The sequence below is a fragment of the Callorhinus ursinus genome, unplaced genomic scaffold (genome assembly GCF_003265705.2).
Source record: "Callorhinus ursinus isolate GAN/ISIS: 27379988/994484 unplaced genomic scaffold, GSC_fseal_2.0 scaffold20, whole genome shotgun sequence".
Lineage (NCBI taxonomy): Eukaryota > Metazoa > Chordata > Mammalia > Carnivora > Otariidae > Callorhinus > Callorhinus ursinus.
Window position 1 is genome coordinate 25,063,197 of NW_027397082.1, and position 15,224 is coordinate 25,078,420.

At 40.6% G+C, this 15,224-nt stretch overlaps 1 protein-coding gene across 1 annotated transcript in view; it reads right to left on the reverse strand.

Moving 5' to 3' along the window:
* Positions 1 to 15,224, reverse strand: part of PDE6C (phosphodiesterase 6C) — a 47,763-nt gene that overhangs the window by 5,651 nt on the left and 26,888 nt on the right. The window contains exons 14-18 of the mRNA XM_073904430.1: positions 15,141 to 15,224; positions 9,391 to 9,478; positions 2,381 to 2,481; positions 481 to 588; positions 315 to 378 (exon numbers count right to left, since the gene is read on the reverse strand). The exon at positions 15,141 to 15,224 is cut by the window's right edge and continues 21 nt beyond it. Of these exons, the coding sequence (XP_073760531.1) occupies positions 315 to 378; positions 481 to 588; positions 2,381 to 2,481; positions 9,391 to 9,478; positions 15,141 to 15,224 (445 nt within the window). The remainder of the gene's footprint in view (positions 1 to 314; positions 379 to 480; positions 589 to 2,380; positions 2,482 to 9,390; positions 9,479 to 15,140) is intronic.

The window sequence follows — 15,224 nt, forward strand, 5'->3', positions numbered from 1 at the left end:
TCTGGGGCCTAACCAAATGACTTACTGTCTTATTGACACTTGGGAGCTCTTGAAAGCTAGTTGTCTTTCTTCATTAGCAGAAATCCAACAGGGAACATTTTTTGTCTTAACTTCTCAAGTTTCATTTTTCTTTTTAAATTATAAACCGATTGTTTGTTCCAGGGTAATGAAAGATAATTGCTTACAAAATATATAGTCACATAATTGCTAGCTATAACAAAATTCCAAGATTGCCAGAATCTTCACGTTCGCTTTTACATGGATCTAGGTAGCAGCTGTGCAAGTGACAGAAAAGGAAACATAACTGTACTCGCCTGACTTTGTACCTCCCAGGGTTTGGTTATAGCTGACAAGTCACATGCAGTCATCATCATTGCCCTTGGGAGAAAACAACAATTGTTAAAACAGAAAGATATGCACGATAAGGGTTTTTGTTTTGTTTTTTTTTGCCAAAAGAGGAATAAAATTCTGATTACTTACATGATAATCTCCTTTTTGGTTGGATCAATGGTTACATATTTGATGGCCTCTTCTTCAGTTTCCATTTTTTCACAGGCATCAACAATTTTTTGAAACATGGTTCTCTTCCTAAAAAAGATATAGCTATGCAACAATTTTAGCATGTAAGACCAGAGATAAAAAGTATCTTTAATATATGCTTTTCAGATTTCATGTCCCCACTTTGCATCAGATGTCTACATAGTGGATCTAAAGGGTCACAGGGGCGAAGAGAACAGGGAATGGCTGTTAACCTTGGCACAGAAAAAGTTTAAGATAGAAAAACCACAAGCCACAAAAGGAAAAAAAGAATTGGTAAGTTTGAATACATTAAAACTAAAAGTAACGTGACAAATTAACATGACAAAACAACATAAACATAAAGACCACAGTCTGTAATGAGATAAATGATGATAAAAAATGCATAAAACCAACAAAGAATTAGAACCTAAAATACATGAAAAGATGCTTAGTGTCACTGGTAAAAAAATACAAATTTGAACAGCAATAAGATACCATCTCTACTCAAATTGACAAGATAAATAAATAAATAGATGTAAGTGTGCCCAGATCCAAGGTAGTCCAGATATGGGATAACAGAAACTCTTGCACACCGCTGGTGGGAATTTAAATTGGGAAAACTACTCAGGAGTGCAGTTTTGCAATGTAGTATTAAGACTGAAGATTTGCAAACCCTATAGCAATCCCATTTCTAGGCATGTACATTAGAGAAACTCACATGCATACAAGGATATACAATACAGCATTGTCAACAATAATGAAAAGTTAGAAATCTGAATATCCATGTGTAGAAGAACAGCTGAATTCATTATGGCATCTTCATAAAGTTGAATATACAGTTAAAACTAATGAACTGGATCTTCGTTTACCACCAAAGTAAATCTAAAACAATGTTACATGAAAAAGCAAGTTGTAGAAAAGTATGTACAGTAGGATACCATTTATGGACAATTTTCAAACATTCTTAACAATATAAAAACATGGATGGAAAGGATGAGTACACATCAACATCAGAATGATGGTATCTGTGAGGGAGAAGGAGGGGCTTTTTGTGGAATGGGATGGGATGCCTCGATTGCATTACCTTTTTTTCCATAAAAAAAAAAAGATCTCAGATGGGTGTGGCAAAATCTTAGCATTTGTCGAATCTGGGTTATGGATGTTTGGATATCAATTATGTTATTTTAAGTATCTGTCTTCGTCTTCGGACTATAGAATAACTAAATTTTTAATTAAGAAGGATCAGAGGGGCACATTTGATACTACCCATCTAAGTCATTAAAGAGTTGGACATTAAACTAGTTCACCTTGTTCTAATCTGTTTTCACCAACAACTTTATAGTTCACTGACAAGAAAATGGGCAGAAGCTTGGAGTCTGTAGTCTCCTTGGTTATTATTATTGTAAATAGGCTAGTGCTCTGCTGTATGTAACTCAGAATTATGTGTTTGGTTAATGCACATCAGTATCACCAAGATTTTTTAGCTCCCAGGTTCCAGAAGGATCAAATGTCTGATCCCGCAACTCTAAATATCAGACCCTGGACCATGATGAATCCACCAGGACCAAGATCACCTCCGAAGGCTGTGTGGCATCACTCTTTGGGCAATGCACCAACCTTGCCATACATCCTTCAGTTCAAACTTCTTCAGACAACAAACTAATTGACATTAGGAGGTTAGTTTTTTAAAATATGTTTTCAGATGTCTAGTAAATTATCAGGTACCTTGAGGGTATTCTACTGATGATCCAAAAGGAAAGTGGATAAATGTGTGTGTGAAGAAATGCCTTTTAACTTGAACGCAGTGGGTCATTTATGTAAGGCAGAAACACGTAGAGCATAAAGGGAGTTCTGTACTTACTTGAAATATAAAGCCAGGTCAGTTGCTATTATTGCAACTTCAAACAAATGAATAACTGTTTCAAACTGGCGTTTATTTAGGTTCTGGAAGATATTTAAACTCTGTAAGATAAAAATTCACGTAAATGGGACTATTTAAAAAAAATCACAATAAAGTGCAAACATTAATTTGCCTTTGATTCAACAAATAAACCAAACTATGCCTAACAAAATAAAGATAATTAGCACGGAAGAAAGCTTTCAGCTTTCTCTCTTGGGTTAAGTTACCCCTCTACTTTGAGTAAGGTAATTTAAACTATAAAAATAGATATTCTTAGCAAATCTTCTTGTAATCAGTGTATAAGTTTGGGGAGTAAATAAAAGTGTTTTCTCCAGGATCATTTATAAATATAACAATAAATTTTAATTTTGCTTGTATTAATGGAGGAGCTTTAATAAAGAATATCTGGTACATCCAATTATTAGGTATGCTGAATTATCTACCGGATAATTTTAGAGTAATCATAGAAGTTGTTGGAAAACTTTCAGAAACTACAAGTTACACTAGTACTCATGTATATATCGGAAAAAAATAATGAAATCCTCTCAAATAGTTCTTAAAATGTTTTCTTGCAATTATATTTTACAAAAACTTAACTAGACCTTTCTTCAAAGAGTTTCCCACAAATAATCTCCTCATACATGGATCAGCTTCATAGTGTCCTAGAAAATGAGAGTAAATTTGGGAGTGGTTTTTAAAAGCTCTCATATTCCAATATGTATCATTTTGATGAGTACATTATTTTATTTATTTTTAAGATTTTATTTGTCAGAGAGAGAGACGGGGAGAGAGAGAGCACACACAAGCAGGGGGAGCAGCAGGCAGAGGGAGAAGCAGGCTCACCTGCTGAGCAGGGAGCCCAATGCGGGGCTCGATCCCAGGACCCTGGGATCATGACCTGAGCCGAAGGCAGACACTTAACTAACTGAGCCACTCAGAGGTCCCTTGATGATTACATCATTTTAAACAACAAACTACACCTAGTTAATAGTACCGTAACAATATGTATCATTTTGCAAAAGGTCTCATATTCCAAATAAATTATTTTAGGTATACAGGCCAAAGGACAGATATATAGTGGTTTTGCCAAATGAAGTTGACGGTTATGAAATACATATACAGACCTGAATCACATTCTTATCTTTTTCTCTCATTTTCTTTTTAAAGATTTTATTTATTTATTTGACAGAGAGAGAGAGAGCACAAGCAGGAGGGGCAGCAGGCAGAGGGAGAAAGAGATGCAGGCTCCCCGCTGAGCAGGGAGCCCAAAGACCTGGCCCTTGATCCCAGGACTCTGGGATCATGACCTGAGCCAAAGGCAGATGCTTAACCGACTGAGGCACCCAGGTGCCCCTTCTCACTCATTTTCACTTTCATCTAAAAACATGGACAAATCTTCTAATTGAAAAACCCTGTCTTAATTCTATATGCTTTTTATTTTCTTTTCTTTCATATCTAAGGATCTTAAAAGAAGAGCTTCTAAGTAGTTTCTTTATAACCTATGGATATAGATTCATATAAAAGATCCTGCTTCTGTTTTATATTAGTGGCTAGAAAGCCCTTGACCAAATTTGGGGCCCATGTCTTATACCTTTCGCTGTATACATTTTGGGCCTTTACTATGCTTCATCTTCGTTTTATTTTTCCAGTAGTCCTATTTCTTTTTCTTTAGCCCCCTCCCACCCTTGTTTTTGTATTTTTGGAAGCTCCAATAAAATTTTTGGGAACAAATTGAGTAATAAGCAGATATACACACATGCTTTTTTTTTAGTAAGCTAAGGCAGAGCCTAGTGATTAGAGCAGGAAAAAATTAATACAAGATGATCAACACCACGACATCCAGATGACATTACTAAAATATGAAGAATTGGGGCGCCCGGGTGGCTCAGTTGTTAAGTGTTTGCCTTCAGCTCAGGTCATGGTCCCAGACTCCTGGGATCGAGCCCTGCATCGGGCTCCCTGCTCCGCGGGAAGCCTGCTTCTCCCTCTCCCACTCCTCCTGCTTGTGCTCCTGCTCTCGCTGTGTCTCTCTCTGTCAAATAAATAAATAAAATCTTTAAAAAATAAATAAAATATGAAGAATTAAGTATCAGATGAACATCTATGCAGAAAAAGCAAGTCATATAAGACAAAAAGATTAGCCATATACAGCTTTTCGGGGCAATACTTCAATGCCAAAAGACAGTGAAGCAATGTCCTCCAATTTCTGAGAAAAAGCATGACGCAAGACCTTTATGTCCCGCCAAACTGATCTTCAAAAACAAATGTAAGAAACAGGTATTCTTAAGCATGTACTTAGCCTCTCTTGGAAAAACTACCATTTAACAAAAACCTAGCCAATCAACACGTGAATCAAAATAAAATACAGAGGAATGGAGAAGCCAGAGTAAAAGGATTGATTGTAAGTATTGGGCCCATTTAAAAGTAGAATTAAGAATAAACAATTGTGTTGGAGCTAGAGAGCATTATGCTAAGTGAAATAAGTCAGAGAAAGACAAATACCATATGATTTCACTCATATGTGGAATTTACAAAACAAAACAAATGATCATGGGGGAAAAGAAGAGAGAGGGAGAGGCAAACCAAGAAACAGACTTAACTACAGAGAGCAAACTGATGGTTACTGGAGGGGAAAGGGTCGGGGCACGGGGGAAATAGGGGATGGGGATTAAGCAGTGCCCTTGTCCTGATGAGCACCCATGTTGTATGTAAGTGTGGGATCACTAAGTTGTACACCTGAAACAAATATTTCACTGTATGCGAACTAACTGGAATTTAAATAAAAACTTTAAAAAAAGGATAAACAATTGTGGAAATTATCGAGCAACATGTGAATTTTATAAATACTGATAATGGTAAAAAAATGCTAATGATAATAAACACCTTACAAAACAGAGATGAAGATGTGGGAAGAAGCAGAGGTATTTTCATTGCTTCATGTTTTATAGTGAGTTAATAGATAGTATAAAGTTAATACATATAGTCTAAAAATATCAAAATTCTAAATGCTGAGCTATAGTTTTTCACAATTTCTCAGTCATTTGTTCATTGTAGAGGGCTCTTTAAGAGCTAGTATCTCTTGTTTAAAGACCCAGTGTCTAAAGCTCTGCAATTCCTTCCATTTCCAAAATGTTTTTTCTATTAAATTCAAATAGAATTACATAAAGATAAATGGAAAACTAGTCAGCAATGAAAAGGAATGAATCACTGATATATACAATGCAGACACATCTCAAAATGATTGCTTTGTATGAAAGAAGCCAGCACAAAAAGTACTTGTATAATTGCACTTACATAAAATCTACAAAAATCTAAACTAATTTATAGTGACTGAAAGCATTTCAACGGTTGTCTAGCGCTGGGAGCAGAGAGGTACGCACTGCAAAGGGGCATGAGGAATGGTTTGGGGTGATAGAAATGTTCTGTATCTTGATTGTGGTGGTTTCTTAGGTGTATAAAATTATGTAAACTCATAAAATTATACACATTGAAGGGGTGCAGTATTGTACACATATTATACTTTAATAAGGTGATTTTAAAAACATAACTCTGACTTTAAAAAAAAAGCTTGGATAGTATGATCCCATTTTTCTAAAATGGTTTCCATCCTGCCTGTATACTCACAGGTGGCCACAATGAGTTCATCAGGTGGTACTGAAAGAGCAATTTTTTGAGTGATAGTATTTGAAATCATTATATTTGTTTTTTAATTTTTCCCTGTCGTTGAGTTTTTATATTTGCAAGTGTAATTTTTACAACCACTATGAAGTCATTGATTTTAAAAACATGTATGTATGTAATATTCCATTTGTTTTCCCGAGGACTGTGCTGAAAACCTAAGGTGCGGACAGGTGCCCCAGAGCATGAGAGGAGGCCTGTTTCCCAGCTGACTCCAGAGGGGCCCAGGCGTGCTTAGCTGCTCTCGCTAGCCCACAGAAAGTGTCTATGTTTGTTCTCCTTTACTATTAAAATGGCAGTAAACATATCAATTCTGAACAGTACACCAAAATAGGTAGGAATGACTCCAATACATCCTGAGTAGGGCTTTCAGGTGAGGTGAGCCTGGAGAAAGTACAGGCTGTTCCAGCCTTCAGTATGGTACCTGCAATACCCATCAGGAGAGATTGCTAACGTGTTCATGGCTCGATGGGACCATACACAGGATATTTCATTGCTTCTTCACTCCTTTGTATAGGATGGAGTTGGTATGGAAAAGCATAAATAGAATTATCATAAACTCTGTAAGGAAGTGTTTTGAATAATAACATGGTTCTGTTAGTTAAGCTGAGCAATTCATTTTGTTGTTTCTACAATACATGATGGCATTAAAGTTTATACTCTTACAAACAAGTTTTCCACCTGTTCACTCAGGTGAAAGAGTGGACTTCTGTCTGGTTTAGAATACAGGTGGTTCTTAATCCTCAGAACTGTGAATCCCACTCTACTAGCACATAAGGACATTTTAATTCAAAGCCTCATAATATGCAAAACAAAATGGCTGAGTAATGACCACTAAATGTCAAAATTGTTATATAAATCATGAGGATGCCCTTATTTTAATGCTTTTAATGCAAATATTTTCTGTATACAAAAAAGTAAATGAAAGAACAACACTGTCTCCCAAAAGTGTAAAAAGAACATCTGCTGGCTAAAAATTTCATTTTTCTTAGCGTTCCATTTGCCCGCTCATAAAAAGCTCTGTGATTGCATTGCCTAGCGACTCTATTTACAGGCCTTGTAAGTTTGCAATTAGCAGGTTGGATAGCATTGTAGACAGGTCCTTGCCAAGGTGGTAGGATTACTGAGATGTAGTATGACTTTTTAGAAAGAATAATAAGCCTTTATATAGCCATCAAAACCAGTTTCAGACTCCAGAATAAATAACATTAAAAAAGATGGAAAACAAGTCTATTATAAACCTTTAGATTCCAGAAAACGATATGAGATACGAGGACCCCCACCCCACCCCCACCCTCCTAGCCCCCCCAATGTTAAGCATTTAAACACTTGGTTGCAGTTTTTTTTTTTTTTTAGATTTTATTTATTTATTTGACAGAGAGAGAGAGCTCAGAAGCAGGGGGAGCGGTAGTCAGAGGGAAAAGCAGGCTCCCCACTGGGCAGGGAGCCCAATGTGGGCTCGAGCCCAGGACCCTGAGATCATGACCCGAGCCAAAGGCAGACGCTTAACTGACTGAGCCACCCAGGGTCCCCTTGGCTGAAGTTCTTAAAATATATTTTGCTTTAGTAGGAACATGTAAAATTAAATAATAATTAATATTCGACACTACCTCCTTGTTGTGTCACATAATCAGTGACACCACTGATTATAAAAAGTAGAGAAAATTCTTACTCAAAAATATAAGATTGTCCCAACAAAGACTCATAACAAATTAGTAACAGCAATTTATTCTTGTCTTCCTGAATTCTTTCAATTCTATTCCTTTTAATTTTCATAGAACAAATAATAGCATCATTTTTATGTTATAAACGCTACTGCAGGGAGAGGTTCTGGCTGTACACCAGAATTATCATTCTCATTAAAAATGCATGAGTTGCCTGGGTGGCTCAGTGGGTTAAGCGTCTGCCTTTGGCTCAGGTCATGATCTCAGGGTCCTGGGATCGAGCCCCGCATCAGGCTCCCTGCTCAGCGGGGATTCTGTTTCTCCCTCTCCCTCTGCCTCCCCACCACCCCCCACTCATGCTCTTGCTGGCTGTATGTCTCTCTCTCTCTCTCAAATAAATAAATAAATAAAATCTTAAAAAAAAAAAACTAAAAATGCAAATTCCTGGGCCAGAATCCCAGAAAGCCCCATCAGTAAGTGCAAAATGAAGCCCAGGAACTGTTTTTAACATTCTGTGCACACCCACCCCGTGAATTCTGATGCACTCCTTGGTCTGGGTCCCCCTGTCTGGGCGCGGCATCAATCACAGGCTATTAAAAACACTCAAGTTTTTTTTTTTTTTTTTTTCTTTTTCCACCTTTCTGCCTGGTCACTCTGCCTTACAGGTTTCCCCACTTGGCTTTCTTTACATTATTTGGGAGAATTTAGTGTTACCTCTAGACTTGAGCATATTTCTGTATGTTCCTTCCCTGAGCCTTTAATAAAAGATCGTTACAGAAACTGAGAAAAGCTCCACCCCCCAGAGGGCTTATTTCTCCCAACTGAGCACATGTGATTCTCAACAAGTTCTCTGCAATGACAGGTGTTTCCCTCCATCTAATAAAGACTCGTTTTAATCAGTTTTGGTGTGGAACCTTCTCAAGAGATTTTTTTAAAGTATAACTAGATTACATATCCACAAGCCTATATACCCCTTCAATAAAATTAATAAAAGGAAGAATGACGGCCTCCTATGGAATGTTAGTAGTACATGACATGTGCAAATCAAAGTGAATTCAAGACCAAGCTTCCTGCACAAAGCTGTCCCTGATCCCACCCCTCTGCTCCCCTATGCCCTGCCTACTCCTAAATGTGGCATCTCCTTCTAGAATCTCAGAGCATTACCAGTGCCTCTCTGATGGCAGTTGTCTGTTTCTGTCTTATATCCTGATTTCATGCTTACCCCTGCTACCAAAGCTTGACTTCCTCAAAGATACAAAGCCTCACAGGGCATGCCCCATGAACAAGAAAATCATTGGCTATCTAGCCTCCTTTCCCCTTTCCATATATATATATATATATATATATATACCTTAGGATGCACAGGGCCCTCTCACATCCACCATAAGCTTTTTCTTCTTTCTTCACAGACCCACAGAGATTTTGTCTTTCCCTGGCTCTTTTCTATCTCCACTCCTTCTAAACTGGTTGTTCAAAACACTTGCAAGAGAGCCATTTCTAGCAACCGACTTCAATAAGGGTATTGGCTGCCAACTGCCATAACTCAAGGCCATCCTCTTTCTAAGCATTTTCTTGGGTTAGGGCTTTGACCCAGAGCTTCTGAGCTGCCCTGGAGAAAGGCTCATGTACCTCATCCTGCAGGAGAGTCTTGCTGTACTCCAGGTGGTGCCTCTCCAGAATGGAAGATCCATGAAGCTTTGCTAATGCGGACGTGGATCTAGGAGGAAGAGGATATGCCAGAAGTTTAGCTGCTTAGAGATCACAGTAGAGTCCTTACTCTCTGAGGACGTTTTCCATTTCTTCCTTCTCCCTCTCCTCTAATAACTGTGAAATGATCGAGAGTAACACGTCGGAACTGATGTTTTAGATTTAGAACATGAGAATACGCTCTTTAAAAAAACTCTAAAAAAACTAATTTGTTGAATGCATAAAATGACTGAATTATTTAAATCAGGAAGTTTGGTTCATCCTCTGCCTCTTTAAAATCTTTAGGTTCCCTGGAGCTTATAGCACTGGCCTGTGACTCCCAGAACATGGAACAAACCTGTTGAAGGCCCACAGATCATTTGCATGGAAAACGTTTATTAAGAATTTCCAGGAACTGGGGCACCTGGGTGGCTCAGTCGGCTAAGCGTCTGCCTTCGGCTCAGGTCATGGTCCCAGGGTCCTGGGATCGAGCCCCGCATGGGGCTCCCTGCTTGGCGGGGAGCCTGCTTCTCCCTCTCCCCCTCTGCCCCCTCTCAAGCTCTCTCTCACTCTCTCTCTGAAATGAATAAATAAAATCTTTAAAAAAAAAGAATTTCCAGGAACCAAAATAAAAATGATTATAAAGTAATCATTTCTTTCCTCCTTCAGGACAGGGATATCAATTTTAAAGTTAAAATTCCCATTTGTTAATGGTTAGGTCACAGCTTTCTATAAGTGGGGACTGCAGTCTTGGGTGCCCTGTCTTCCTTCAAGTCTTTCTGTTTGAGGAAGGGCAAACCCTCGAAAAAAGCAGGGAGAGAGAGGAAGTGACAGAGAGAGGCTGAGGCCAAAGGCTTACACAGGTAATGTGAAGACTTTGTTATAGAAATATGGAACGAATAAATAATTTTAAGAAAGGAAGAAATCAGAGATAGGGGTGGCAGCCTTAGTAGAGAAGTTTCATCTTATTTCAGAAAGAACAGAACTTTAGGGAGTAGAGGAGATAGTAACAGGTCACTAACAAGTCTGGTAACCCACATGCTCTAGTTAGGGAACAATCAGACTGTGTCTGAGCAATATAACTGATCATAATTTTAGCCCATATTTAAATGCCTCCTCTGTGTCAGTGCTAGAGATTTAAAAAATTAACTAAAGCTCGATTCCAGTCAGAAAAGAATGGTGTCTTTAATTCCTTTGGGTTTAAAATCAAGAAAGATTTCTGGGGAGTTAACGATACACCCAGTCTCAGAATAACACCTCCCCAATTACTTATTAATACAAAGGAGAAAATGTACCTTTACATAAAGAGATCTCCCGGATATTGCCCATAAATAATTTAACTAAACCTCATAAATAATGGGACAAATTGCTATCATGGGCCTCCTGATGCGCTGAGAAGGGCATCATCCATGTTGAATTCCCACCAAAAATGTTTACCCTGAGTCTGGTAATCAGGAAACCACTGGGAAAACCCAGATTGAGGGCTTTCCTGCACCAGAACTGGCCGAGACTCAAAAATGGCCATATTCAGAAAGACACAGGAAGGTTGAGGAGCTATTCCAGATTAAAGAGATTAAAAATACTGGACAACCAAACACAAGGGGTGATCCTTGATTAGATCCTGAATCAGAGGGGGGAAAAAAGCTATAAAGGACGTTATTAGGAAAATTGGAATCATTTGAATAAACATTCTATATTGGATAATAGTATTGTACCAATGTTAAATTTCCTCAGGGTGATCATCATGTTGTGTTTCTATGGGCAAATGTCTCCCTTATTCTTAGGAGATACATGCTGAAATATTTCGGGGTAAAATGTCATGATGTCTGCATGACTCACAGATGGTTCAGTAAAAAGAAAAAGAATTAATTTATATACATACACAGACACACACACATATGTATAGATATATTTGGAGAGAAAATGAATTTGGCAAGATATTTTTAAAGTAAATTTCAGAGATGTTATTAAAAGTTTCCATGGGATACTGAGAAAAAATATTTTTTTAAATCACACCACCCATCAATAAAGTCTGGAAACAGAAAGCTTGAAGTGTGGAAAATAGCTAGTTTAGACTCTGCAACTGTCGGGAGAAAAATAACCAAAGGAGAGAAACTCAAGCAACAGAGATCATGGTGTGACTTGACTAGCCAACCTATCAGTTTTCCTGGTCTTTTCAAGAATGATTTTTGGAAATTAAGACTACAACAAGGGGAAGTGTTGGTAAGAAAGTGCTAAGGGGTTCTTTTAAGGTAGATGAGTAACATCCCAACTTCCTGAAAAAATCTGAGGATTATAGTGCGGGGGGAGGGGCACTGTCAGTATTCCCTGGAGAATTTTGGGGTGGTGGAGGAGATGACTGAAGACCAGATACAAGTAAATTTTATCCTAAAATTTAAGAAGCAGAAAATGACACAATCTGTAGATGACAGAACAGGAAGATTGACCTTTATCTCTGAAACAGTTTAAACTATTTCGGAGTTTGTGAGCACTTACAGAATAATCATTAGGAAATCCCAGAGAAGGTTTAGAAGGAGAACATGAGGCCAGGTTGATGTTATGGACACTTCTGTGACAGGGTTGGTGGGAGCGGAAGGCCATGGACCCCCTGTGTCTGGATTTCAGCAAAGCAGTTGACAGGACACCTCAGGATATCTGCAGTAGGTGCTGGAATAGTGAGTGTATCCACACACACAGCTGGGCAGCAGAGCCCAATGAGTGTGCTTCACTGACTGTCTTCAACCCTGGGAGTAGGTTTCCAGCCCTGGGCCCCAAAACTTTGCCCTTGCTCTTGTTCTGATGCATAATTTTTATCAGTGACTTGAATGAATATTAATGGAAATCATGACTAATTTTCCAATGATAAAAAACTGGAAAAAATAACAAATCCATTGGCTGACAGAGTGTGACAAATGGCGATTTCAATTAAGAGTGAAATGAAGAATCAAGAAGATGAAATTTAATTAAGATGAAATATAAACCACTTCAGATCCTGTCTGGATTATTGTGTTAAACCCTAAGACCCACATTTAAAGAATGACATAAAAACACTAGACTGGATTCACAGAAGAATAGCAGATAAAATGACATGTGTGGCAACTGTTATATATAAAATGGTTTAAACAACTGGATGTGTGCAACCAGGAAAGGAGGAAGGAGAAGTGATAATTCTCTTTAATATGAAGGAATGGCCTGTGGTTGAGAAATTATACATATTCTAGCAGCTCCAGAGAGATACCTGAATGGGACAAACAGATGTGATTGGGAGACCAATTTCAGTCCAGCATCATGAAGAACATCCAACCATCAGAATCACCTAAGAGAAGAGCTGTGTGGCCTGTGGGCCGTTTTGGGAAAAACCGGATGTGGACTCGAGGACGTCGGGAGGAAGGCAGTCGAGGAGAGGTCTGCGCTGGGTGGGGGATGGGATAAATTCTAACATTCCTCATATTTTTGTCCCTGCAACGGCGTTTCTTTGGGGACAAGATGGAGGAGAGTAAAGAAGCAGAAAGACAAGAGGACCGAAAACCTAAACTGAGAGAGGGGGTGAAAGGAACGATGGAGTCAGTATAAGCTGAGACACGAGTGAAGCAGAAAACAAACTGGCTGGCAAAGTCAAGGGACCAAAGGAACCGGAGAGCTGGAGGGAAAAAGAGACAGCTGAAAACCGCAAGGTTTTTAAGGCATTGTCAGAGGGTGGGCTAAGGCTGGCTGACGAGGGTGGAAACCAGAACCAAGGGGGCCAGACATTTTGGAGACAAGAAATCGGACCACGGGCACAAGGTCCAGTCAGGCAGCAGAGTCCTCTGTGTCCTCTAGTGCTTCATGTCACCCTCCACGGCCACCTGATTTGTCACCATCGATACGGGAATAATAATTGTGTTTCGTTCAACCTTTTCATGAACTGCTTTTGCCAATGTCATGTCTCCATATCTCTGTGGACTCCTGAGCAATTCTTCCAGAACAACAGGGATGTGAAGAGCTTCAGGACAGCGTGCAGCAAGGCTGTGTGATCACGGTGGTGTAGCCAAGCCGCCAGAACCAAGGGCACCCGTGCTGAGGAGCCCGCAGCGGGGAAACCCGCACACGGGTCCCAGTCCTTCCACGGCCACGTATTCCCGCTGTCCGCTCTACAGAGAGAAATGGCGGGAGACGTTCAGCTGATGGACGGGGGGGACCCGCCTGGACCCCAGGTGCCCGGCCAAAGCAGAGACCTCAGAGGTGGCTGCGTCCTTCCTGGAGGCCAGATGCCACATCCAATCTGGCAAGTTGGACTTGGCCTTTCTGAGCTTGTTTCTTCCTCAGTAAAAGAGGGAGGCGACAGTCGTTCCCAGGCGGGAGTGCCGAGAGGCCTCAAGGAGGCGATGAGTGCCAAGTTGTTAGCGTGGGGCAGCACAGGACTGGGAGCTGCTTCGGAGCCGAGATGGGTCCTGCACTGGTGAGCAGAGGAGAGGGAGGGAACCCCGCACTGTCAGGAGCCTAGCGTGCAGGAGTGCGGGGCGGGGGGGGGGGGGGCGCCCGAATCTCTGGAGGGGAAGCCATCCGTTGCCCGAGGCCACGGTGCCAATCCTCTCTTCAAGACAAAGCCCCATAGCTAGAGTTGCTGAAAGTGAGCAGTCACCGCTCGCAAGGCGCTTTTCATTCGCTGAAGAGATCGTTCTTGAGCACCTACTATGTGGTTTCAGATCAAATTTCATTTGATTCCCACAACAGTCTTTGAGGGGTGGGATATCCTGCCCCTTCTGTGGTTCACAAACGGAATCTCAAAATGACCAAGTGACTTGCCCAAGCTCCCCCAACCAGGAAGTGGTCGGACCCCACAAACCCAGACTTCCAAGCTTATGCTCTCTAAAATGCCTGGTGCCTCTGCAGAGGGGTAGGTGGTGTGTCAGAGATGAGGATACAGTGTGTCTAAGTCAGAGCAGCTTAAAAGCCATGATCAAGGAGCTCAGCTGGCCACCGCATTGCTGATGAATTTTGAAGAGTGTCAGTGACATCATAATAATACTTAGTATTTATTTACTGCCCAGAGGCTACCATGAGCCTAATGCTTTATATGCCTGATCTCATTTAATCTTTACAACTGTCTTACTTGTTAGGTACCATTGTTACAATTCTTACTTTCCAGATGAGGAAGTCGAGGCTTACAACTTGTGAACCCAGGGAGCCCACATCTGTCTGAGCTGAGAGCGCACACCCTCATTGTTGCCCTCGGTTGGGGCAGGAGGGGAAGGCGGCAGTGAAGATAAGACTCCAAGCCAGCTGCCAGAGAGCTCGGGAGCCACAGAGAAACCAGGGAAGGGAAGGGGAGTGAGCCCAGGAAGGAACGCCCTCTGGCGTGAGCTGGGGGCTGGGGTTCCACGGTGGGGTATGCATGTAAGCCCAAGGCTGGTGCACTTTCATATAGGAACTCCATACTCTGACTAACCACGGTGACAGAAGGAGGAGTGAAGGTATTTACGAATAAGGCAGGGCACATCTGGAAATGAAAACCACGGGGGAAGGGGGCTGCGGGCGGCAAGCATCCAGGGAGAAAGAGCAGACATTATCATGAGGGCTGAGGCTCTGAGGGAACAGAAAGTGGCCCTGAGGTTCCTAAACGTGATAAAGAAGAGCTGACAGGGCTAAGAGACATAGACAAGTTCTCTTCTCCCCCAAGGCGCCTTCAAGCGTCACCAGTACATTTCACTTACTTCATCTGATACAAATTATTGGTGCCTCTGTGGTCAATGTCATGGCAGAAGGCAGCAGCGAGCAGGGCGAAGGCTTCAAGATCC